Source organism: Podarcis gaigeae (genome assembly GCF_964106915.1).
Source record: "Podarcis gaigeae genome assembly, chromosome: 9".
Lineage (NCBI taxonomy): Eukaryota > Metazoa > Chordata > Lepidosauria > Squamata > Lacertidae > Podarcis > Podarcis gaigeae.
In genome coordinates, this window is record NC_139685.1 from 52,165,358 (window position 1) to 52,192,426 (window position 27,069).

Consider the following 27,069-nt stretch of genomic DNA (forward strand, 5'->3'; position numbering starts at 1 on the left):
AGTCTACTCACCACTGAAAAGGCAACTCATGTTGACTCAACACATTTAAAATAGTTGGGGAAACCAGACTGGAATAATTTATTCCTGTACAAACTTCTAGCAGAATGGTTATAGGACCCTGGGCCTCTCAACCCAATTTATAATCTAGTTCTGACAGATATGATGAGGTCTACTCACCTTACCCAAAGCAGGATTCCCAAAAGGCAGACCCTGAGAAGCAGACAGCAACTTTGAAATGCCAAAATGTGGCCAACAGTAGCCACCCTTTGAGGGCCTGACCAGAGAAGAATGATAGCACATTTCTCAGATTGTCTCAAATTCACGGGGCAGCAGCATTGATTATTTTCTCTATTCACAATTTAGGAAAGTGAGCAACAAGCAGAAGGGAAAGCATAAGAGATTAAAACTGTAGGGGCTGTGCAATGAAGTTTTAATTTAATCTTCCCCTTCATGAGATGGTTCAGTATGAGCCTGGTGAGTGATTAGAGAAAGACATCACCAGGCTTCTCTCACTTTCCTCCCTCTGATAGTTACAGCAAAGACCAACATATATGACTGTAGAGTCATTAGCTGTAGAATCACCCTCATAACCATCTTGGCACCAATTCTGCACAACAAATTTATGACACTTCAGTTCTAGTGATGTCCTATTCAATTCACACCCTATTCAGATTTAAGCGCTTGGATTTAATTGATTGGTTGATCAGACTGAATTCATTCCACCAGAAACTGAATGGCATTTTGAGCAATTTTGGCAGAAGGAGGGAGAGAAAGGAAAAGAAGGAAAGAAAGACCTTGAAACTCTTTTTCAACTGCAGATAAAAACATGTGAAATCAAAGAAAAAGCAAAAAATACAGATAAAGAAGAAAGGAACAATTTTAATGGTAGAGGAAAAAATACAGCAGATTGTAATTGGAAAATGAACAGAAAGAAGATCCCAAGAGGATTAAAATATTGGTACTGCATAATTTTAAATATGTTGTGTTGCAAAAGAATCCTTTGTGTACATATTTCTATGTAACATGGGCTGTTTAATTAAAATTGATACAGCCACATTTGACTTCCAGTATAGACTACTTCAGCTAACAAAGCCTACCCTAAATATGTTGAGCTTTGGACAAGAACCCCACTGTAGTCAAAAGGACTTCTTATGACTAAATATGTTCTAGCTAGTCAAAAAGAGTTATTCCATTTTCTCTATGGACTTTGGATAAGTCCTACATGTTAGGGAATGCTCCTTTTATGTGTGAAGTATGAAATATATGCCTCAAATGTTTCCTAAGTGTGGCACATTTCACACTTTTTCATTTTTGGATGGTGATTGGTCTACCTATATAGTACATGGCTGTTCTTTCAATATTATAGTCAAAATGCCTTCCACATGACTGGAGAAAAGCTGTTCTCAATTGCCTGCCCACCGAACGCAATCACATGGGGCGGTATCCATCAGCACAAAAGTTTCCATCTACACAATGGAACTGGCTCCCTCTCCCATCTCCTGTGTGCCCCCATTCCCCCTCCAAAGCTGCTCCAGAAGTTTGGAAGAAACCTCAGAGCAGATTTAGGGGTTCCATAGAAGGCAAACAGAAAGAAGAGAGGAAGGGGAAGTTCTGTTGTGCGCTCCAATATCCTTGTGCTAATGGGACTACTTTAATGTATATCACCAAGGGAGGTGGTAGCAACAAGGGAGGCTTGTTCACTGTGTGACCTAGTCTGTTCACACAGATAGGTATGGCTTCCTTACATAAATTTCTGTAATTGTGACATCAAGCCACAATAGTGGAAACTGGAACCAAGAAACTACCCATTGGTGTATCCCCACAGCCCTGAAGGCAGCGCATGGTGTTCTCTATGGAATGCATCTTCAAAGGCAGTCAAGACATATTAAATTAAAGTAATTTTGACTGCTTGCAACATTATTTTAGTGGTATAGGAAGTGTTGCAGCATGCGCCCTTCACACACTGCTGAAACCTTGGAAATCCAAGTAGTAGCTGTTTGTGTGACTTGGACTGTAGGCACAGCTCTGTTTCAGAGGGATTCAGTGATGTGAAGGTGAGCATCAATTTCAGCACTAGGCAATGGGGCAACTTCTCCCATGAACACCACCAGCCTTGGCAATGCACCATTCAGGAAATGCAAGTGGGAATGAAATGGCATTATGGCCACAGTAGGTTTTTGAGGGTCTCCAGAACTTAGTATGCTACAATGGAGAGGGACTGTAACTCTGTAGATCACATGATTTGCATGTAGAAGGTCCCAAGTTCAATCCCTGGCATCTCCTGGTAAAAGGAGTAGATAACAAGAAATGGGGGTGGGGGACTCTGCTTTAGACTCCAAAGAGCAAGTGCTAGTCAGACTAGATAACACTGGGCTATATGGGCCACACAGAAGCTTTGTATGTTCATTTATATAAATTCAAGCAATTTTCAGACCAGACTTGGTTGGATCTGTTAATCAGCAGTCAGTACATTCACATGAACTGTTCCTACTCAGGTACTTTCCCATTATGACTGTATGTCCAAAATCCATCTAAATAATTTCACCAAACCTAAATTAATTATTGTCATTCATTTTGTGGTATTGGTTTAGCTAGAAGAGTGGGGAAAGTCTATCCCTTAACCTCTTTTTTAATCACCTCAGTGTGTGCACTCAAACGGTATTCAATGGAATTCAGTCTCAAGCATTACTGGAGATGTCAAATATTGTTCTTTTGTATCACAACCATAAATAAAATTGGCAGAACCTAACCCTGGATATTCAACCCAGCAAACATGGCGTGGCAACAGTGTCTTGATCCTCCTGGTTCACAGTGTATTATTACTCAAGAGTAGGGTGAAAGCACAAGAGCAGAGTGAAAAGAAACAGCAGTGGAAGAAGCAGGACTGGAAAGCCCAAGGTGAAAACGAGAATGTGCCTCAGCGATCCACAGAAATATGAGGTCAGGAATCATGGCATGTCATTAGACAAGTATTTATAAGGCACATACTGCTCTGGTTGCAAAACTGGTATTCAAGGACGTGTCCCTTCACTTTATAGTCGCTATGCTTTCACGTGAACATATTGCACCACTTCCACAGCTGTAGGACCCAGCTCATCCTCCTGGCTCCTGTAATTTTCTACTTGTCAAAAACAGATCAAAATGCTAGGCCTGAGGAGGTCAACATTTCCCCCCAAAATGGGAAAACTTTGAATAGCCTCTCCAGCCTATGGCTTTCTTCTTCCAAATCTAGTAATATTATTTACCCTTAACCAGGGGAAGGGGGAAATTGAAGAGGTAATTCATGATTGCGGATCACCAGTTTACTCTCTAATGACCCAAGCCTGCAATTGAACCTCCAGTGAATGAAACTGACCAGTGCTGATTTGTATAAATCATTTCCCTGTAGTTATGGGGTCACGGGATCAGGTGTAACACAGCCACGTTATTATAGTGCTTATGTGAGCTAAGCCGTCACGGATCCGTCGTGGTGGTGTGTCGCCTTGAGCTGAGAATCAAAGAAATGCTGCTGGCGATACACCACTTTGCATGCCCAGTGGCTATACGAAAAGGAATTCATTCATTCCCCCCCCCCCACCAGTGGCGTAGTGTGGGGGGTGCAGGGGGGGCCGGCCGCACCGGGCACAACATCTGGGGGTTAGGGTTAGGGGGCGCAAATCCATGGGTTAGGGGGCACAAATTACTTGCCTTGCCCCGGGTGCTGACAACCCATGCTACGCCACTGCCCCCCACCATATGGTTGCAGTGATAGTAGGAATGGGGCTCTGAAGATGCCTCATAATAGGGATTAAACTGCAGAGTTGGGCCAAGACTCTATACCTATTTTTATACACAACATTCATAAGAGACATAACATTTGAAGGCACTTTTCAGAAATAAATCTAATATTATTGTTATTTTGATTGTGCTCAGACCCTGTGGCTGCCAGTCTCCCCCACCCCCACCCCAAAAACCTTCTGTGAAACCTATGTTCTAACAGATGAATTACAGGAACAGGGTTTCCTGTGTATTTGTGTACTGAAGCACTAACACCTAGTGTCCTGCTTACTTAATATGAAGTGGCACCTGCCCATCTTAGGACACTGTGCATGCATAGCCATGAAAGAGGACTGCATACATAAATGTGTGTCATTGCAAATTAATATTCATTTTGATTCATTTAAAAATCGTTCACTCTGCCATCCTATGCACGTTTACTCAGAAAAAATGCCTCACCATTTTCAGTGGGACTTACTCCCAGGTAAGTATGCATAGGATTTCAGTCTGAAGCCTTTTTTTTGGACCCAGATTTCATGTGATCTATCTGAAAAAAAATATTAAGTAAGCCAAGGATCACTTGAGTGCCAGATTACCACTGCAAACAATTCATTGCGAGCTGAGTGGATACTGAGTTGTATCTATGCTTTACTCTTCAATGGCTGAGGGTTTCCACACCTGTGCTGAGACACCAACTTTCTTGGCTGAGAACTTTGGCCTGGGAGCAGTAAACATAGAGGATGCTGCTGGTTCTTGCTTCGAAAAAGAAGGGTAGCCTGTCGACGCACAGGACTCAATGACAGGGCTAGAGGCATTCGACTGGAAGAAAGGTTGTGAAGTGTAGGCTGGTACAGAGTACACTGAAGATTCCCGGACATTAGAAGGAGAACCAGTGTTGAGCGATCTTGAAGGTAGAGCTTGCTTTGAGGCAGACGCTGAGTCAAACTTCGCAGGCTGCTTAGGAAGTGCACTTTCCTTATTATCTGAGGGAGGTTGGAAAGTAAATAAGGATGAATTAAGCTGGTATGGTTGGTGCTTCATAACTTCCAAAGAACTAAGTGCTTTCTTAGGCTTTTTCTTGGTAGTTTTGGCAGCAGCAGGGGACTTTGACTGTGGCTTGGTAGCAGCGAGGGGATAAGATGGAGTGTAGATGGGGTTATAGCCCACAGGTGGTGGTGCTCGAACATTTGAAGAATATTTCCAAGACGCTGGTAAAGACGGAGTTGGTGATCCGGCCCGCGCCATATTGGCCTGCACGGTTTCTGAGTCTACCACATATTTTTCCATCCGCGACTGCCTTTTGGCAAAGAGCTGGGCTCCTTTCCCACTCAAAGCTGGGGGCATCTCAAAAGCTGGTCCCACCCCTCCAGCAAGCACAGCATTTCCTACTGGGGTGGTGGGTGTTGTTTTGGGTGTATAATTTTGGTGTGGCGCTGCTGTTTGAGGCCCTTTAAAAGGACTGGCTAGCTTAAGAGTACTTGGGGGCTGTGGAGGGGAATAAGCAGGCTGGGGAGGAGGGTAAGCAGGTTGTGCTACGTTGACAGGTTGGGGAGGGGGATAAGCAGGTTGTGCTGTTTTGACAGGTGCTGGAGCTGCCATTTCAGGTGAGTTTGGAGCTGGAAAGATAGGAGGCTGAGTAACAGCCACGGCCGGAGGTGACCAGACTGGTGAAGCAGGCGTTGCGGCAGTGGGAGAAACCTTTAACGAGGGTTTGGGGGCAACTGGAGGTGGGACCTTTTGCTTGGCTGCCTGGATTTGCATGAAATTGCAGGCCTCTGCTCCCAAGCTGAGGTAGTCTTCTTCAGGCCCCGATTCAAAGCCTGCAGCACCACCTTTTTTGCCTTCTGTATTCTGTACAAGGGACAGAAGGGCAGGGTTAGGGCTCAGCTTGGGGGTGTCTTTGAAAGTAAACATTGGCTTTGCGGTGCTTCTTCTCTTTGCCTCTTGCAGTATTCCAGTTCTTTTGGCAGGCACCGCGATCCTTTCATCCCTGGATGCGATCTGTTCTGTTGACTCTGTTGGAGACCAGATCGCCGGCTGCGCTGGACTGGCGGCAACTGGAGACAAAACAGTTCTGTATAAGGTTTCAGGGGGTGGGCTGACCGAAGTGTAAGGCGGTGGCGCAGGGAGATCTGACAGAGGGCTCGTCATGCTTCTGGTGGGAGAAAACGGAGCCGCTGCTCTGTTTTGTACACCAGGGAAAGGCTTGGCTGTTCTGTTGGGAGCAGCAGTTTTAAGGGTTTCTGAGGATGGGTACATCAGGTTTGCTTCGGGAGTGATCCCGATGCCATTTTGCTGAATTGCTGCACCATGACTGTGGCTCACTTCTATGTAGCTTTTGCTAACATGGCTTTTCACCCTGGAAGATTCTTCCTGTTTTGCCTGATATGAGGAGGAGCTCATTTTGTAGGTGCTCTCGGTTGCTGTGGTTGCCTGGTGTTCCTCAGAGGAGCTGTGCCCTGCCTGCATCCTCATTGCCTCTTGCTCAGCCGTGATCTGGTCCAACCGTTGACGCCTTTTGGCAAACATGACTGCCCCCTTGCCCTTGCTTTCTGGAAGCAGCTGAGACATCTCGTCCCCACTTTTTAGTTTCTTTTCAACCTCAAGCAGTCCAGTATCCCAGTCAAATGTCACAATCCGGTCTTCCTTGTCAATGTCGGAGAAGAAATCTTCATCGATTTCCGACTCGCTCGTGCCTAGCAAGGTAATTTCAAAAGCGTTCTCTTTCTCACCTTCTTCACCTTCGTCTTCTTCGCCCTCGTCCTCGTAACGCTCTAGCTCCCCAGTCCCGTAGCTGACCAACGTATATTTCCTAGCTCTTTGGCGACGCTTCTTGAACATCAACACCCCCTTGGAATTGGGATTTGGAGCTGCTGTCAGCAAGAGGGCAATGCTCTTACATTTAGACTTGGCTTCTTTCACCTGCTTCTCCGACTGACTCTCGCTCCGTCTGAGCCCTGCAGAAAAGGATTAAAGAACACATCTCAGGCAACAGCGTAACATGAGAGCCATTTTAACCATAAGCTGCACAATTGCTATTTGGGGTGCAAGAGTGCAGTCCTAATCTTTCTTTCTCTAGAGCTGGAATCTTCCCCCTTATGTAAAGATGCATAGGAAAGGCATTAAGATTAATCTTTTCCCACAGTTCCAGCCATGATAAAAATTCCATAGCAATCATTCCTCTCTGGCTGACATTCTTTGCACAATTTTTTTTCCTTATGGATTTGCTAGCTCCACTTTCAAGAGCTTTTGATGTCACATATTTGCTTCTGTCTGTGTACATATATATAAGCCAGTATAATATAGAAGATAAATCAGAAGTGTCAGATAGACGTACATATACTATTGATGCTGAGTTAGGCACACATACTCCTGGAGGAGTTTGGAGAATATGTTTATTAACTTAAACAAGATCAATTCCTCTGAAATAGTTAAATGGTTCAACTTGTCCAGAGATCTCCCTCTCCCCACATGTCTGAAAGTTATGGAGTAAGGAATAGGAGTTTGAATAAAACCAGGAATATTTTATATACACATACACACACAGTCCTACTGGGACACAACTAGCCCTTGTATTTCTCTATCCTGAGCCTTCTATGCGGCATAGAAAACCATGGTTGCAATGTAGTAAGCTTTTATAAGCAGATTATATGATAAGGCATGGATAGCCTTCTGTTCAAAGGAGAGGAGAGTAAAAGAAAAAGAAAAGGATCCCACTGGAGGTGTCTAAGCTATCATGCCCAAAGTAGCTATTGGGAACTCTCCCAACAGTGTCATATCTGGTCCTACGGAAGGCAGCCCAGTTTTGCTGCTGAATTACAGGGCAAGACAAATCACAAGTTCTTCTACAAACAGAAAATAATGTGATCATCCAGGATTTATATCCACAGGAAAATAAGTTTGATTTCCTGTACCCTGAAAACCATTTTGAATGTGAATAATTGTAACCATGGTATTGAATCATGCTATTCAGAATTGGATTTTTTAAAACAATATGAAATAAATACTTTAATTAAATGTAACCAGACTGTTAATAGGGAAAGTACTTCCTCTGGGGAGTGAAAAAAATAAAGCAGACTCGGTAAGCAGACCTAAATCAGTGGTATTAATTTACATTTTTTTTTATTTTTTAAAAAACAAGTTATAACTCTACTTTAATAACTAATTTCTCTTAATGTCTCTAGTTTTTATTTAAAAAGAAGCTCTGGAGGATATAAACTTTTCACCTTGAATGAACTGCTATTGAATGCTCACATTTTGCTATCCTGAGATAAACAGCATTTCCTTCTATTCATATTTCATCTCATATTTCATCTTTTACACATGTAGGTCTGCGCCTGAGCATTGTAATGCAAAAAATGCTTCCACCAGTATCACGGGAATCCTATGCACGCTTATTTGAGAGTAAGCCCCATCAATCAGAGGAGGACGTACTTCTGAATAAATAGGCATAGGGTTGGGTTGCCCACTTCCAGAAGCATGTATTGGGCAAAAAGGGGAAATAGATGGTTGTATAAGACATGAGATCTTAAACATCGGCAGGCACATGCTACAAGATAAGCAGGCTGTAGTGTGCTTCCCAACCTGGTGCCTTCCAAATGTTTTAGACCATAAATCCCATTATCCCTGACATTTTACATCACTGCCTAGGAATGGTGGGAGAGAAGAGTCCAGCAACCTCAGGAGAGTACTTGGTTGGGGAAGATTGGCATAGATTAGAATATATTGATCTTATAATATGGAGCCCTATTGCTTTACAGGCTAGCTTATATTTCAATGTGGGATATACTACCCCATTTTCTTTTTGATGCATCGCAAACAGCATCCATTTTAACACAACAATGTTACATAATATTTTAGGCTGTAGATAGCCTAATCCAGGGAACATGGTTTTCATGGAGACTTCCATAGTAGATACTTGTTGGGTGCCAAAGAGCCCTGGTACTAGAGGTGAAACACCCCAGAAGACTTTAGATTTGGATGTTATCAAACAGAAATCTCCCATATTTCATTGTAAAACACATTTGAAGCTGTTTCTAAAGCAGTTTATGATATGACACGAGTGTGGGAGCCTACTATTCAAAGAGCGGGGAAAACAAAAATCATATTGGGTGCACGTTAGCCCTTGTGTATATGGTACCTAAGCCTATAGTGACTCTTTTGATACCAGCCTATGTTTATGTGTTTAGAAATGAATGTATTTTCTTTTTTAAGAAAGGAAATACGACTCCCTGATTTGTAGTCATTGCAATGGTACTTGAAGCATGCAAAACATTCCTATATTGAATGGCTTAATTATGGGTATTTAGTCAAACCCCTTTCTAACTAAACCGATGGTGTAATCTGACAAGCACAACCCCACAGTTGCTGCTGGCTTCACTGCCAAAATGCAAAGCATGTGTGCTGTTCTTTTATACTCTGTTAAATATGACATAAATGTGTGGATTACAGCTGGGCACTTCAAGCATAAGCAACAGCTTAATTTACACACTGAGGCAAACGGTTATAATTCTAAAAATATGCTTGCAGGGGAATTAGTAATGGGTTAGCATGCTCAGCCTGTGCAAGACAGCTCAATGCTACAGTATACCATCAAGCCTTTGTCATTTTGCAATGAAAAATCGCTTGACGGAATTCTTGAAATAGTCCACAGTGAATGCACAACTGCCAGGAACAGAAGTGAATCAATAAATGGATGCTTTGAGAAAAGCTGCATCTGAGTTAGTCTTTTTTAGCTGTCGTACTATTGGTCAACTCGTTTACTTCCAATTAAAGACCTTGTGTAGATTTTGCACTGACCTCTAGGTATGGGAGGCAGAAGGAATAGTAAGTTCACTTTACAGTGTAGAGAAGCCTTGCAAAACTGAAAGGGATCATATAACTGGCCAAAAATACACATGCTGGTGTCTGTCAAAGCGACATTCTGCAAGCATCATCATGCTTCACTACTTCACCACTTTTCCTTTTTTTAAAAAAATCCTTCTCGACTTTTAATAGAAGTAGCATCGTAAGTATGCCAATTCTAGACAAAACGCAGCCTTTCTTTGTACATGATGAAACCTACAAGCAAGAAACGGTATGCCTGACAACATTTCTCTCTTCTGGGACAATCTCTGTCAAATTGCCTTTTACGTCTTTGTTAAGAAGCCCCACAGGCTGTCTGTAACAGCAAGTATTTTTAGCAGTAGAAAGTTAGCAGTCCTAGATAATGTTTCAAAGCGAGCTTTCTAGTCAGTGCTATGAAGAACATTCAATTCCTACTGATTTTTTTTAAAAAATATTACTACAGGGCTTACAAAAACGACATATCAAAACAACAGAAACTGAATGGCATTTAGAAAAGTGAGGGGGAGATATTAAGAAACCCCCTTTTAAAGTTTATATTAATCCTAAGCACATGGAGGCAATTGCACTTTGAAATGTTCTGCGTTGCAAAATGCAAGTCTCAAGCAAAGCCACCCGCTTAGCGATAACATACTCACTGGCGTGCCTTGCCCTGTGTTTGTGAGGTCTGCTATGTTCCCTTTCAGAGTGCTGGTCGTCTTCTCCCTGCTCTGTGCCTTCTGACGAGATGCCGAAGGAGACTACAGAAGGAGGTGCTTCTGACTGCCCTCCTTCCACTTGAGAATCCACACACCCCTTTTCGGCCAGAGACCCAAACTCTTCCTTTGCCCTGTCAGAGCAGTCTAGGATCACCTCTACCTTGGTGAGAGACGGCTCCTTTGTCTCAGCTCTGAGGGCTGCTTTGACCTCTTTGCCGCCAGCAGCCTGGAATGTTCTGCTTGACCACTGGACAGCGTGGTCTTTTTCAGCCGCGGGACCTGCAGTCAGCCAGCTAGTCCCATCTTGCGGTAGGGTGGCTCCCGCTTCTGAGGACTTGTGCTGTTCAGCTCCCAGGACAGTCAGGCTGGGAACACTGCTGCCTTTGTGTTTGCCATGCAAGAGGGACAACTGGAGCTCAACCGTTGGTCCTGGCTTTTCCCCGGTGAAAGCAGGCACCTCTATGAAATGTGTTTTAGGGGCTTCTATCACTTTGGGAGGGATTTTGTGAGAAGGGGTGATATCTCTTTCGGCATCGCTTTGCTGCTCTTTCTGGAGTGTTTCATGGGCTGCCCCTATGATTTGCAGTTGTTGGTGGGGTCTGGGGGCTGCTGTTCTGATTTGCAGGGTAGTACTCTCTTTATATTCCTCATTTTTAATGTCACTGCCATTTTCTGTTTCAGGACTGAAGGTCTCATTCACTCCACTGGAAGATCTGCAGAGACACAAATAGCGAATCTGAGTTGTAAATCTAATTGTGTATCAAGCTACTTTTTAAAAAGTTCACATCATCAATACAGTGCAATGTGTTGCCCTCCAGACTTTTGGAGTACAACTCCCATCAGCCCCAGCTAGCATGCTCAATGGTCAGAGATGATGGGAGTTGTAGTCCAACAGCAGCACACCACGGCTATCCCTGGTGGATGCAGTATTGGACTTAATCTGGGGAGAACCAAGAGTTTACAAATGAATCTCAGAATGGAGCTGGGCCAGCAAGAAATCCTCTGGATCCCAAGTCAACCCTGCTGCTGCTGTGTGATGACAACAAGCTTCATTCAGGCCTTTCACTGCACCAGTCTAGGAGCTGGCAAAGCAAACATTCAGTTTCAACCTTCTGCTCAGTGGCAGGGCTGTGGATGTGGCACTGGGTATCCTGCTTCCAGCCATATGTGAGGTGGCTTCCTAGTTCCTTCCTAGTTAGTATCTAAATCTATCACATAATTTGCTTTGTAGGACAAAACTAGTAAAGTTTTTTTTTTTACTAACAGTAAGAAACGTAGACACCTGAACACGGGTTGACATTAATGCCAATGCATCTTTCTATCCTGGTCTTCCAGTATATTGATGAGCCTCAAACATATTTCCATGTATTTCCATGTATTACGAAGAAGAACATGTTAAAGATGGCATTCTTTTCACTTGATCAAACCATAGCTTAGTGTGAATGTTCAAATGCACAGATTATTGGAGAGGGTTGTGGCTGCCACTCAACTCCTGTGGTTCTGCTGCCATACTAACTGGGAATAAGCCATAGTTTGGCTTTGTGTATCATCAACACCCAGGCTCATGGTTTGTCTCACTCTGGACATACAGTGAGCTGTCACCAAGGTTTGTCTTCATTTAGCGTATATGCCACACAACTGAGTGGAACTATTCTAAAGAACAGGGTTGGAGGATTTTAGCCTTTAGCACTGAAACTGGAGATGGGGTGAGTCTTCGAGGGAAGGACAAGCTCTGCCCTGCTACCCTTCAATTTTGCTCCAATTTCCCCGAGAAAAGTACCTTTACCTTCGAGGAATGATGGCATAATACATGGGGGAGAGCTGACTTCAAAACAAGACAGGCTTCACAAGGTCTGTCCTTGATTGCAAATGGCAATCCCCTTAGTCCCCAGCAGGATCAGGCCACATGTGACTTCCAGTAGGGGAAATGCTTTGCGGTATCGAGGTTTGCTGTCTGCCATTGGATACCCTATCTCTTCTCAAAGGCAAGATCTTTTACTGTAAGAATGTGGGGTGAATTGGCAGTGAATGTGTGAACCAATCCTTTAGGTTTTTGAGCATTCAAAGCCCAGTTGATTTTTAGGGCAAGCCCAATGTGTCCCACATTTTAAACAAGCTTTTCAAAAGCATCTAAAAATGGCTTTCCCCCCTCTTTTCTTGGCTCCTAGAAGCCAGATTCTACAATATGAAAGTCATAGTATTGTCATCAGAGAACTATTCATCCCTTTGTTACTGCCTAGAGGCAGCAATGGACTATATATGAAAAGGCAAAACAGAGGTGCTCCTGGTCAGGAGAGATGACATGTCATTTTTTCTTTCTGGGATGGTAAGAGTCTAATTAATGATTCCCTTTAATTCTTCTATTAGTTAAATAATATTGTACTTCACAGAATGGCTATTTAATGGGAAGTTACTCACAAATTCCACAGGCAGGATCAATAAGAAGCAGTAAAATATATTGAATTTGTGAGCAGTACATTTCTGTTTGAAGTCATCGGGGGCTTTTGCTGAATGGAACTTACTTGTGGGTCTTATTGATAACCCACTTGGCCATTGGGAAAGGGCACTGCTAGTTAATATAGCTGTTAAGTGTGTTAATATCAATGCCACCCTGAGCTTTTTTGGGACAAGGGTTAAATATAAAGTTAACAAATAAAAACATACAGTATTGTGCCATATGGAGATCTCTCTTTTAATTCTGCTTCCAGCAAATTGCAGAGTGGTGTCTCAGTAGCACTAAAGGGGTCTAATATGGACCCAAAGCTGTCACATCTTAAAGGAAAGGGGGGGAAATGTAAGTCCTTGGTTCCCTCAGACCCCACAACCATACAGTGGTACCTCAGGTTACATACGCTTCATATTACATACGCTTCAGGTTACAGACTCCGCTAACCCAGAAACAGTGCTTCAGGTTAAAAACTTTGCTTCAGGATGAGAACAAAAATTGTGCTCTGGTGGTGCAGCGGCAGCAGGAGGCCCCATTAGCCAAAGTGGTGCTTCAGGTTAAGAACAGTTTCAGGTTAAGAATGGACCTCTGGAACGAATTAAGTACTTAACCCGAGGTACCACTGTACATCCAAGCGATATACCATGAATTTTCTATCTGGGAAGCAAAAGTTCAGTATACTCAATAAAAAGCATGAATAAATTATGCAGGATCTGGCACTTGGCTGAAGATTTTAGGGGAAACTGGTAAATTAAAATACATGCTTAAAAAGCCATCTGTTCTGGCAAATCTCAGTCCCACTCTTGTCTCTGTCTTGCACATCTGTATCAGTTGCTGAAAACAGTACCTGGATACAGGACTGGTCCATAATATCTATCAAACCATGGACGGAGCTCCCAAAAGGTCAAGCATCTTAATTTATGCAACCCTGTGGATGTAGCTGGTTTCCATCATGTTGTGTTATTTGGACAATCAATTGTGGTGCTTAATAAACTATGAATCTGTAAACATTTCCTTGTAGGAAGGAAGACTGGGAGTGAGCCAGATAAATGTTGGCCTTTATTGGTAGCTTAGTGTGTCTGGATTTCTGTTTATGTGAGGACAGGAGGGAGGGAGGGAATGAGGGAGGGAAAGAGGGAGAGACAGAAACAGAGCCACAAAGAATTCCCCCCTTAAAAGGCTCTCTGCCTATGGATATACTTGAAGTCTTTATACAGCATCTCCTGTCCCCAACAATAAATATTTGCCATTTGCTGTGCAGGATTAAACATCTTTCTGTAAAGTCTGGTGACGATTACAATTAACAAAGTTGCACTTCTGTTGTGGGGAGATTGACCACAAGATACAAAGTGCATTGTTCCCTCTAGGACTTAAATTTCAGTATTTGTATCTGGTCTGTGGGATTTAATCTTCACTCTTATTGTGCAAATGCATTTTCTATTATATAAATGATAAGTGATACAACTCCTATCACACCACTGTATGAACTTCAACAGGCTTATGCTGTTTAAAAGTGAAGTGAACACCACTCTGATTCCTCTGAAAGTTTAGATAATTTTATGTTATGACTGTCAGAACGATCCTATACCTACTTCCATGGGAATTAATCCTTAGTAAATTGTTCAGGGTCGAAGGCTCAGTTTCCCAATGAAATAATTTAATTATCCATGTAATTAATTTGCACTTTCTTGATGCAATTATGAAGTGCAAAGAACCAGGCATTGTGATTGTGAAAATAAGTGTTCTTAAAATGGTATATTAAAAATTGTGTAAAGTCGCATAGAAAGTGCAAAGTTGGTTCCCAAAATCACCATGGGACTATAACATGGACCTTATCAGTATAAGTAGCCAAGCTGAGTTTCCTTTACCTCTTGATAAGCATCTGGAGAGTGTCAGCCAAGCCTTCCATCAGAGCGATAACTTCAGAATAGGTCAAGTCGGTACAAGGGTTGCCATTGATAGATATCACCTCATCTCCTTCACACAGCCCAGCCTTGGATGCTTTGCTTTTATTGCGAATCTGAAACAAATAAAAAGTAAATCAGCTATTCAGATAGTGGCAGGAAAACAAATTGCCATAAGAAAGCTGTATTTATCCATTGTTTTGATTCATGAAAGACTGCAATGATTGCAGTAATTTATCAAATTCTTCTACATTTTATCTACTAACATTTTCAATTTCTCTCTCTCTCTCTCTCTCTCTCTCTCTCTCTGCTGACCACATATCACCAGCTCATGCCCCTTGATTTCAATCAAAGGATGGGTGCACCGGAAGGCTATAATGTGCAGATTACCCAGTGGTGTAGTGTGGGGGGTGCAGGGGGGCCGGCTGCACCGGGCGCAACATCTGGGGGGGCGCACTGGCACTCGCAACTCTCTGCCCCTACTAAAATCCATGGGTTAGGGGGCGCAAATTACTTGCCTTGCCCCGGGTGCTGACAACCCACGCTACGCCACTGAGATTACCAGAGTGGTGGTTTGTAGAATGAAAAAAGGACACTCACTAAAACTCCTCTGCCACCTCAGAAGCAGGCTAGCTGCAACAAAAAACCCTTGATAATTTTCTTGATTGATAGAGAATGGTTGAAAAACATAATAAAGCAGGTTGGACAGATGTATCAGAACAAAAACCAAAACCAGGCACCTTAGAATGTATTTCTACAGTGGGATGTGCCTAGCTTCTTCCACTTTCAAAATGCCAATGATGTACCACTTGAATACTCAATCATTTCCCTTGCTTTTTCACAGGGTCATTAACATTTCAATGGTTATTTTTATAACTCAGCATTGATTTTGTTCCGCGGTTTTTTAAATATTGAAAACCTGCTCTAGAGAATAGGAGTGAAGTAGACTCAATCCGGCTAATGGATTGAGGTTGAATCCTGAAAAGATTCAACCTCAAAAGGTGTGGAGGACTGCCTGGTCCCGAATGGGGTAACTGTGCCCCTGAAGGACCAGGTGCGCAGCCTTGGAGTCATTTTGGACTCACAGCTGTCCGCGGAGGCACAGGTTAATTCTGTGTCCAGGGCAGCTGTCCAGCAGCTCCATCTGGTACACAGGCTCAATTTTGGTTGCAAGAAAAGAATTGCAAGCATGGCTTGAATTCAAACAGGGCTGAAAATGATGAATCTTGAAACTTCAGTGACATAATGTCACATGACTGCAAGTGGCAGACAGATGGGTGGCCCCACTCACTTGTCAAAGTGGCCCATGGAGGGGTTGCCACTTCTGGATTTAGCCCTCTGACTGGATTCAATTCCTCACACTTGCTGTAGGCTAGCTACTCCCCATCTGAGTTGTCTCTGAGTTGTCCATCTCATGGTTTGAGATGGTCCTGGAAAGTCACCTGCTGCCAGCTACCAACCACTCAGATAGACAGGGTTTGTTTTCTATACACTAAGTTGCACATGTGCTACTCCTATGCAAAAACCTATCTTAGAAAAAAGCTTGCATAACAACAGTAACAACATGAAGACTCATAATCATCCCCATAATAAAAAAACGTGGTTGCAGTGGGCTTAGATGGTCAAGGGAATCAATATTTAAACTGATTCACATAAACTGGCCAGTCACATTCATTTTTTTGGCTTGGTCGACTCATGGAGCAGAATGAAGCATTATGAGGTGGCAGGATGACCAGAACTGTTTCAGGTTGCAAGCTGGTGGGGAGGGGCACATTTTGAAAATTATTCCCTATGTAGAAAACTTGCCACATATAGCACATGCTTAATACTAGGAAGCATTCTGAAATCACACTCCCCATGTGTAGTCTGAAGTGGTACGGTCCAGCCTTCCATTAGCATACAGTGCATTCCTAGGCATGCCCACTCCATTAAGTTCATTGGAGCATATTCCCAGGTAAGTGTGTACTTACAAGACTGGCACCTTAGCTCACTTAATTGCGTTGCATATATAGACCAAGGTCAGAGCTTGGTTGCCTTTGCCATTAATGCAAAATTCATTGAAAGAAAATACATCACTCTCAATCCATCCTGAGGTGAGAAGAAATGTCTTCAAATGTGATACCTTCTGAGCCTCCAAGACTCACCACTCCTCATGCTTCCTGAGTCATACTCAGCTGCAATAAAAATAAATTTAAAACCCAAACTAGTGACACACAGTGAACCTAGCTGCCACCGTGGCATCATGGTATTCAGTTGGATTAAGTAAATAGAAAGCTCTGTCAAAACATTTTCCTTCTAAACAAAAATCTGAAGTGACTATCCTAGAGGATTTTTTCAATAAAATGGATTTGGAATTGAAGCATGGTGACTTTAGGGTGCACCTGTTAGTAGATTCCAAGACAAGTCCATACCTTGATAGGACTGATAATTTTTGGTGACTTTTTCCACTTGGATTATGCCGGAGCCTTACTTTTATACGTGAATTTGTAAGAAACAAAATTACAAAATGCGTAATTTATAATTGTGCGAGTTGACTGAGATATTCCTTAGTCTGCAAACTATTTCAAACAGACCAGTTCTATGCAGGGATGAATGAACACAATGGAAAAATGAGCCCTCATTTTTATCCTAAGATGTGAAGTGTGGCCCTTGTGTTTTTAGTCCAAACACAACTGTTCCATGAATTAAAGCAAGTCTGCATTCCTTGGATTATCTCAGATTGCATGGGCAGAAGAAACAGGTCTGGGATATCTATGACTCAAGTCACGTAAAGCACCAGAAGCCATAAATAGAATCTTACATTGTTGGAACTGGCAGCTAATACTTGGAAGTACTAGCAAGACAAATTGTTAGTATTTTATGAGTTCCAGGACTAACATGAGATATCTACTTTCTGTTATGGTTCACATGGACTATGAAATAATATAATATTCTGAGATGTGCAGTGACATTAACCAGGTGGGCATCTAAGAACTCAATTATATTAGCCAATGCAACAGCAAATAAGGACATCTCTGCAAAGAGAAGGGGAAATGGGCTCAGAAGTGCCCAGCAGTACACCCAAGCACTCTTGTTTATAAAATTCTTGGCACTGCACAGATCTATGGATAAAAAGAGATGCCTGAAATGGGGAAATGGCAGGGATGAAACATGCTAATGAAGCTGAGTTCATATTTTCTGTCGAATAGAATGCTGGTCTTGTGCCCTTTCCAGTAAATGGCTTTTATTATTAGCAATTATTATTATCAGTGAATATCTAGATCTAATCCATGACAACAAAGCACTACAGTACGCAATCTTCAAATATGCTTTTGGTGTCAGAGAACAGGGCAGGAGAACCAAAAAGCCAGATGCCAATTCAAAGTGGATCAATAATCTCTGCATCATTTGACCTCCTCAAATAAGGTTCCTGCCAGAGGTCTTGTATATATTTGCTGTCTCTGCCCTAACAAATGCATCTTCCTTATGGTGAATTTTGTGGCATTACATTAAAGCTTCTTACAACTTCTTATTGGTTACAAACAATAATTCCTAGTGCACCCTCACTCAGAGCAGAGTATACTTGGCTCAACATTTTCCCTTAATGCTTCTCATTTGGGTCTGTCATCTGAAGAAACTAACTGACAGAATGCCTTGAAGATAACCATCAGTAGGGTAATCCTAGGCATAGCTGTGGACATCTTCCCTGTTGAGAATACTTGGCACTCATTTGAACAATATCAAAGCACACCCTCCATAGCCTAATTGCTCCTTGTAGAGATGATAAACATTTACAAATATGGTGTGGTATGCTGTGCACATCTTTCCCTTGAAGGAATATATAAACACCCTTGCAAGTTTGGAAGAACTCTGGTCTTGAACCTTTGGGATGCCCCTCTAACATTAAATGCCTTGTTTTTGCTTGCAATACAGAATCAAGGGCTTTCCCATTATTATTATTATTATTATTATTATTATTATTATTTTCAGTAACCCTTGGTGCTAATATTTGGTAGCGTATGGGAGCCTGCATTCCTACAACAAAGAACAATGCATATTCCAGGGAAATATTTGGTTGCTGAAAATAAAAGTTGTCAGTGATGTCAAGGGAAAATACAGGAGTTTCCAATTTCAATCTAGTCATTATTGGTGGAAGTTGGGTTTTAAATATAGAGGAAACAAACTCTCTAGTCACCATTAGGGCATTTAATCCACTGCTCCTGCCACACAGGAGTTTAATGAAGACTGTCTTTAGCTTCTTTGACTCTAAGATACAGTAGTTGTTAAAGTTGCTTGGTTTAAATATGCCATCCGTTCTCTAACAGCAGAAATCCATTCTGGCCTTCTGTAGTCATTTTCTACAGCCTTGAACTACCTTATGTTGAATATGTCTAGACAACAGCTGCCTTACTGGAACATTCAAAAGTCTCCCTTTCTTTCCCCCTGGTGCAGAGCATTGCTCCTGTTGAAAGATGTGTTCCATAATATACAGCTCTCCCTCTAAGGTAAGTTCAATAGTGTGCCACCTGCTGGTTGAAACTGCACACAGGAAGAAAACACAATCAAAACGCAAATCTGAATTTTTCATAGTATCAAGTTGACACTATGAGAAATTCAGATTTGCATTTTGATTGTGTTAAAAGCATGTTTCCTGAATTTAGTGATTTATTTATATAGGTCCACATGCACCCCAAACCTGAACTTAAATTGGAGAGCTTAACCTTACTGACCCCAACATTATATTACAAATCACTGAATACAAACTGATAGCTGCAAGAGTTCAAAACAGATACAGTATAGCAGAAGAAGAACTGCAGAATTCACTCCATGCCAGCCAGAGCAATTTCTGGAGTCTGCTTTTGGATTATTCCAAAAGTGATTTCTCTCCACTGATTCCAATGTCATTTCTGGGCACAATTTAAAGCACGAGTTCTTACATAGAAAGCCCTTATTTGTTTAGGGTGAGGTAGCTGAATGGCTGCCTTCTCCCATATGCTTCTGCTGACACACTGCACTCAACATCAGATACTTTGTCCCAACATCCTTGAAGGCTTCCTTGATTTCATGCCTTTCATGGTTTTTTTCGTTTTGACACCCAAGTTGTGGAACTCCCTTGTTTTGCCCAGCTTTCAGCTGGTTTTGAATTTTTCTCTCTCCACTGTGGAATAAGCTAGTTTTATTCTCCTCTAGATTTCATTGCATTTCAATTGTAGAAACAGAATGGCTGGTGTCCTGTACAAGGTACCCTGACTAGTTTGGAGAAAACAAAGGCAAGGGAACAGAGTTGAGCAGCAGGAAACAGATACTGGCTAAAGAAAAAGAGAATCTGGATCCCACAGTGAACCACAGGCTTGGAGCATCTTGAAAAGAGGAGCATGGAACAGTATTCTGGACACACCCCAAAAGCTGGGCTTCGGGATGCAAGAGGTTTAGCTGTAGGGAAGGAGCTTATCAGCAAGCACTAACATACGTTTTTAAGGTGGTCTCCTTAATGTCTGCGATGGACATAGGTGACATTAAACAACAAAGGCTACAGGTTGTGAGATTTCATAAGTTATCATGAGTTATTACAAGTTTCCCATACCAGAGTGGGGACACAGACACACATATGTCTCAACCAATCAGATAATGTTTTAGTGGGTGTGGAGCATATGCCCATTAGAGCTGCAGATATGCATAAAGTTCACATTTTTTGTATTTTTGGCAGCAAGCCTTTGTAAGAAAGGTATGAGGGTGAAGCTAGTGGAGAGGTCTGTAACATTGTTGCATGTGACTGTTTTGGGTATGAGTGCTTGGTTGGTATCAGGGACGAGGGAGAAATCTGATTTAGATTGCATTTAGGGTAAACATTCCCAAACAATGTGTGAATCCTTTGGAATTTTCACTTTTCTGAATTTTGCCATGCACTTCTAGTAATGCTAAAAAAATGCATATTCTATGGTAAAGTTTACATTAAAATGCATGTATTAGTGAAAATAACAAACAAAATGCATTGTCGTAAGGGAAATCTCTTTGCAAAAATGTTAGCCAACTGAATAAAAAATGTATATGTTATACATATATATATAAGGAGAAATTGCACTATAATGTGAATTAATTTTCATGAATAATTTAAAAACAAACAAACAGCAAAAAGACCTGGAAATGTGGGGGACTGACATTAAGATTAAGATTAGGATGTTGTTGTTGTTGTTGCTGCTGCTGCTGCTGTTAAAACAACTGGGAGACAGGAAACCCTAGTGGTTCTGCCAGCCAGTTCTGTTCTTTCTTCTGCCCCCCCCCCGAGAGTTTGTTCTGTACTGAAGTCCACCAATTTTCCTGTGCTCCAGAATAAGCTTTCCTCCCCAGTCATGCTATATACTGCATCTGAGGTTTGTCTCCTCCACACATCCACCCAGTCCAAAACACTGACATCAGTGGAGCTTGTTTAGATACACAGGTTTCAAATATAGAGTTGAATAAATGCCACCTTTGAGGGTACATTTCAGTTTCGTTACCCACAATAAATGAATGGCTGCAAGAGACGGACCATTCTACCACATAGAGCAAAGGCCCCTCTTGCATCCAAATAACCAGCTGAGTTCAGTGGAAGGAAAAGCTTGCTTGGGTTTCCAAAGCAGTACCTAAAGGGGCTAGTCTTATCATTGTGCTAATGGACTGCCTTTCCCTACTCCTCCCCCTGGCCAAAGTCCAAGGTGAGCAACTGAAGCAGGGGTGAGGTAACGCTCACCAAAATGTTAACCTGGCAAGCTGACGACACAGCACATTTTCAAAGAGTGAGCCCCATGCATCACATTGGAGCTCCACGTTCCATCAGAGAATATTGTGCAAGTCTCCATTTCCCCCGGCAACACAGCATTTTGTCTGAGCTCTCAAACTTCTCGTCTTACGGAACTGGCTCTTATGTCACTTTCCCTGCTAATGCTTGTTTTAGCTTAAAGTATGTGTGGCTGGGGAAAGAATAAGGCAGGGAGATGGAACCTCCAGATATTGTTGGACTACAACTCCCATCATCCCTGACTGTGAGTCTATGGGAGGGTGAAAGAGGAGTAGCACTCTTTACTTCCATGGAGATGGGAAATGTAGTAAGAGAAGAGATGCTGTTGAAAGCTGGGAGGAATGATGCTATGAATGAGAGATGTGACTCCCCTCCAATCAGTGCATGTTAATTATGGTAATTCTTTATAACTGGGATCTTTTTCACCTTGCTTGCTACCATTTTTATTTCGTTTTAATCTCTTAAATCAGGTTAGTTTATTTGTATGGCTTTGTGCAATGTTGTATGAATTGGTTTTGTGAAAAATGTATTTACTTATTGACGCTTTGATTATTTGCATAGGCTCTTACATTCTTTTGATGTTTATTTGATGTGTTGTGAGTCAAGTTGGGCACAATCTTGTGGGAAAATGCCAAATGAATGAATGAATGAACCATGCTAACTGGGAGCTAGAGTTCAAAAAACAGCTAGAGAAGCACAGTTGCTCTATCCCTGGAATAACAGAAAGGGGCAAATAATTGCTTAGAGTGGTATCACTACCTATTCTCTTCTATGTGCACTGAAGTTCCTTTACTTCTTACTGGCACCAGAATCTGTCATCTGCTTTGCTTTTAATTCCTCCTGAAATTCTGTTGCTGTTTTTAATGGACACAATAGTGCAAGGCTGCTTCCAACTTTGCAGATGGGATTCAGAGAATCATAGAGTTGGAAGAGGCCCTAAGGGTCATCTAGTCCAACTCTGCAGTGCAGAACTCCTGCCCACAGATGTCCCTGGATGGCCTTCTGGTTAACAGCCAGATGCACAGATCCATTGCATCACAGATGGATTCAGCAGCATGCTGGCAAACTCAGGGTGCAGAGTTATTATTATCATTATTATCGATTAAATTTGTACACCACCCTTCCACGCAGTTCAGTTAAAGTGGATCTGACATTTTTGCGCGACAAGCCTGCTTCCAAAGAAACAAAACTAAGAGAGGGCTTTTTCTTCAGTAAATAATGAGGACGTGCACTGGAAAGTTTGGGATAACCTATGACCTCCCCACAAGCAAATCAGAATGAAAGCTCAATAAGCAGCAGATGGTGTATAACCTCCCCACATTTTTTCTGCAAACAAATCAGAACTGAATGCTCTTTAAAAAGGTCTTCTGGAAGTGACTTAAGTTTTCAGCCATTTTCTCCCAGCTTTTCTGTTCACACAGATCTTAAGGATGCAATAACAAGAAGCAACATCAAAATATGACCTGGCAGCCAGAATAGAACCAGGGAATGTTTATAGATTCCAGTGAACATCTTTGCAAAGGAGGAAAATGATGTCCTTGTATGTCTGCTAGAGGGCTTCTTGCTCCATACACCTTATGCAAAGTTTGTGGTGTCTGTTTCCACCTAATCACAGTTTTCTTGTCTATCCCCAAGTAAGGATGTACTTCACTACACAGCAAATGACATCCGCATCCCATTCACTCCCATCTGTGCTTAGAATAAAGTTTTACTCTCTCTCCAGATTTTCCTGATAGAGAACAATGCCCATTACAAGTCATCTTTGGCCATAACCCTAGCAAAAGCAAGCCTCATAGCAGCTACAGCAGCTAATTGCCCTTTTATTGCCTGTATCTGTTTCTTCCAACTGGTCTAGTTTATTGCTTTCCTGCACTCGATGACATAAATAAATGAGAAAGGCATGTGTGACTCTGCCCAGCAGGAATACTGGAAGCAACACGAAAAGAATCAGGGGTGTTTTATAGGCCTCTTTTCCACCCAGCATGCAATTATCACTCTCGGTGATGTCACTGGGTAATATTGAAATGTAATATATTTTTTGCTACTTGACTCATTGCTTGGGCAGCCTACCAGTCAACACCAAGAGCCACAAAGCATATAGAAGGGCAGCTTCTTCTCAGCCCTGAAAGTAAGGCAACTGTAGCTGGAGTTAAAACGGTGCTCAAATTACCAAGGGTGACGGGAGGGATAGGTCTTTGGCTCCTTACCTTTTCTGACAGTTCCTTTAGATTCTGTTTTTAGAAGGCTGCATGGTAGGCAGGATTCAAACAGAATTGCAGAGGGTAATGGCTAGAGTTGTGGGGTCCCTTTAAAGGCCTCCCACTACTTTCCTCTCATCATCTGAATGCTTAGTTTAAAACAAAACAAAAAAACCGGTTAGATTTACAATTGTGCTATTAAATTCACTGAGAATACTCTAGACCAGGGGTCTGCAACCTTTAAGACAAAAAGAGCCACTTGGACCCGTTTCCGAAGAAAAAAATACTGGGAGCCGCAAAATTCGTCATTATAAAAATAACTTTTTTATTATTTCTTTGTTTGACCCATCAGAATTACTCCTCCTCATAGAAAAAAATGTTAAATTAACAAGTTACCTTTGTGTGTGTGTGTGTTCTTCACTCCCCTTCAAAACAGTGACCAGCGTACATGCCCCCTTTCAATGCAGTGACCAGCATACATGCCCCTTACAATGTAGCGGGTGGGCGGGAAGGTGACGTCGGGACGGTGTGTGACTAACACACGCACCGCCCCCATGCGACGTCACAGCCAGTACAGCGCCCGCCACAGTGGGGAGTGTCGGGGTGCACAATGCGCCTCCTCCCCTCGCTAGTATCCGCCCCGGAGCCGCGGCAAAGGTGTAAAAGAGCCACATGCGGCTCCGGAACCGCGGGTTGCCGACCCCTGCTCTAGACAAAGTGAACTGTTGTTGAAAGAGCAAGTTTCATTTTTTTACACATTTGCTGAGTTTCAAAAACTGTGTGATAAAGAGTTTCGGATCCACTTTCGATTGACATAATGCATTTTCTGTTTAAAGAATATTGTAGCTTCGCGGGACAGAATGCATTCCCATTTGTTCAGAGTGGTATCACTTCTCGGTTTTGGACTTTAAACCTGTTTGATTGGTGCATTAAAGATCTCCTTCCCATTTTCCAGCACCTGATTAAAATTGGGAGTAGGCCCAGGGCAGAAATCATGTAGGGAGACCTCTAGAATATGTTGCCCTTTTCATACAGAGATTAACTACCTGGGCACAGAGACATTGTTTTGCAGTAGCCCTGGGATAGTCACATGTGTGTTGCCATGTGCATCCTGTGTTCTGTTCAGAATATTTTATTTGGGGGTGGGGGGTTTAGAAAAAAGGAAAAACTAACCATACTTGGTTTGCATGCTATGTGGGGTAGGGTGGGTCTCCTGTCAAGAGCAGTCCTGCTTCTCCTTTGGAATGCTGGTTTACATGAAGCTACTCTGCTTTGGTCTCAAAGACTATCTCCTATAAAAGGAAGCTGGAGAGGCTGCTGGCATGTTGCTCAACCACTCTGATTAGAGCTCATTGGTCAGTGCTTTCTTTGGCTGCCTTTGTCTTGCTCTGCCTTGTGTCTCCCTGGATCTCACCTGCTTTGACTGCTCTCAGTTTGTTTGCCCTGACTTGTACATGGCTGGCCACAGGCTTGAAACCAGCATGCACAGATTTTCACGTGGTTTTCTTATAGCTATTACATTCCCAACTGTTGAATAAATTTTGACTCCCTTTGACTCCCCTGTGCTATTATAGAGGTGCTTGTGCTGCAGTTCATAAAGCCACCTTTGCAACCTGCAGGAAGATTTTGTATTCTACACCAGCACTGAGTTGCAACAGCAGGGCACTGAGTTTGATAATGCCAGCATCCTACATCACTGCACTGTGTTCGGAGGCATGCAGCCTGATCCTAAACATGTTTGGGTTTAGGCACCAGTGTTCCAAACATATTCTTTAAAATCAGTTGCACCTTCCCCACCAACCACTAGATAATATGGGTGACACCCTAAGACAAGACGTAAGTCTCCAAAAGTGTAACTTGAGCTGCATCAAACCAAGGGCATTCTATATCTTATTATTCCTACAAATTATAATAATAATAATAATGTTTCTGCTTGCAGTGTCCCATTTTCATAGAGCTTGGTGGGTCAGTTCATGTATTTTACAGTGCTGCCAGACAATTAAAGGGCTGTTGGATCCATTTTCCAAAACGTTGGCTCAAAATATAACAGTTTCCATATTGCCTGGCACCTCAAAGTCAAAGAGAACACTATTTTTAGAGGGACGTTGCATTCAACCATCTATATAAGGCTGTGCTGGAGAGGTTGCTGCTTTTGTATAATACATCAAAGTGGCAGTTATTCCAAGAAGAAGAAAAGGACTGATTCCGTTCTCAGGAAAATTAATGTAGATTAGAAGAAATGCTACTGATACCAGTGTGAAATAAGCACAAATGAGATCATTGCACTCTCAGTGCTTTAATATCTACATGCTACATGTTCTTTCTCTCAAATGCACACATCCCATCCTCCCCATCATTTTCCCATCCTCTGCCAAGGTATGACTTCTCTGAAACAGCAACCATTTCATTTTAATAAATGTGAGAAAGAGATTGGGACAGAACAAAATAATTACTTCTAATACAAGCATACCAGCCACTTGTACCCGGTGATGTAGTGGTAAATGTTGAAGTTCAGGAGCTTTCAATGAAGCTCCCATGGCCATTATCTCCAATTAGAGTCCATAGCCAAACCCTTGAGGATAGCTCAGAAATGCAGGCAGCTGTGCTGATCCAACAGCCTCCAAGTTTTTGCACTGACTTGGTGCAATGGGGGCATAAATTGAACCAAATTTCTCCACAAGGAAGGAGAAGAGGGTTTCTTAGAAGAAGGGCTTATCATCAGTAGCAGCAATTGCACATCAATTCATCCTAAGACATTTTTGTTTTGCTGATGTTGCTGTGAGTGGCAGCATCAGCAAATGTGTGGGCAACTGACCACCATTTTGTATTATTATTACACAAAAATCATTAATTGCCTTCTAAACCACTGTCTCAAGGCAATTTACAAACAGTTAAAAACAGAAAAAACAGCAAATACATTTGAAGAAAAAGACTAAAACCCTAACAAGTTTTACTTTCAAGTTAAATGACCCATTTATTCAACTGGAAAAGCCGCCAGAAGAAAAATGTCTTCAACTTTTTCCAGAAAGTACAAGCAGTGGATGCCTATTGTATCTCAACAGGACTTCTGTTCCACAGAACCAGTGGCAGACCTTGTGGTCTCAAATTTCAGCGATGCCAAAATTTGGTGCCCACCACAGAGCCTAGGACTTGTCAATCAGAAGGTTGGTGGTTCGAATCCCTGCGACAGGGTGAGCTCCCGTTGCTTGGTCCCAACTCCTGCCAACCTAGCAGTTCGAAAGCACATCGAAGTGCAAGTAGATAAATAGGTACTGCTCCAGCGGGAAGGTAAATGGCGTTTCCGTGCGCTGCTCTGGTTCACCAGAAGCGGCTTAGTCATGCTGGCCACATGACTTGGAAGCTGTCTGCGGACAAATGCCGGCTCCCTCGGCCAATAAAGCGAGATGAGCGCCGCAACCCCAGAGTCCGTCACGACTCGACCTAATGGTCAGGGGTCCCTTTACCT

The 27,069-nt window shown here is 42.4% G+C and overlaps 1 protein-coding gene and 1 long non-coding RNA gene across 5 annotated transcripts in view; one reads left to right on the top strand and one right to left on the bottom strand.

Moving 5' to 3' along the window:
- Positions 1–27,069, bottom strand: part of SYNPO2 (synaptopodin 2) — a 95,983-nt gene that overhangs the window by 19,653 nt on the left and 49,261 nt on the right. Inside the window, exons 2-4 of one of the 4 annotated variants that reach the window (XM_083756338.1) lie at positions 14,613–14,764; positions 10,239–11,011; positions 4,435–6,713 (exon numbers count right to left, since the gene is read on the bottom strand). In XM_083756338.1, the coding sequence (XP_083612464.1) occupies positions 4,435–6,713; positions 10,239–11,011; positions 14,613–14,764 (3,204 nt within the window). Of the gene's footprint in view, positions 1–3,811; positions 6,714–10,234; positions 11,012–14,612; positions 14,765–27,069 lie in introns of those variants that run through there. The other 3 variants (XM_083756339.1, XM_083756340.1, XM_083756341.1) reach the window with 3 other exon arrangements.
- Positions 10,611–13,772, top strand: LOC310852931. The gene is made up of 2 exons (XR_014568452.1): positions 10,611–10,741; positions 10,980–13,772. It is a non-coding gene; the product is annotated as an uncharacterized lncRNA (long non-coding RNA).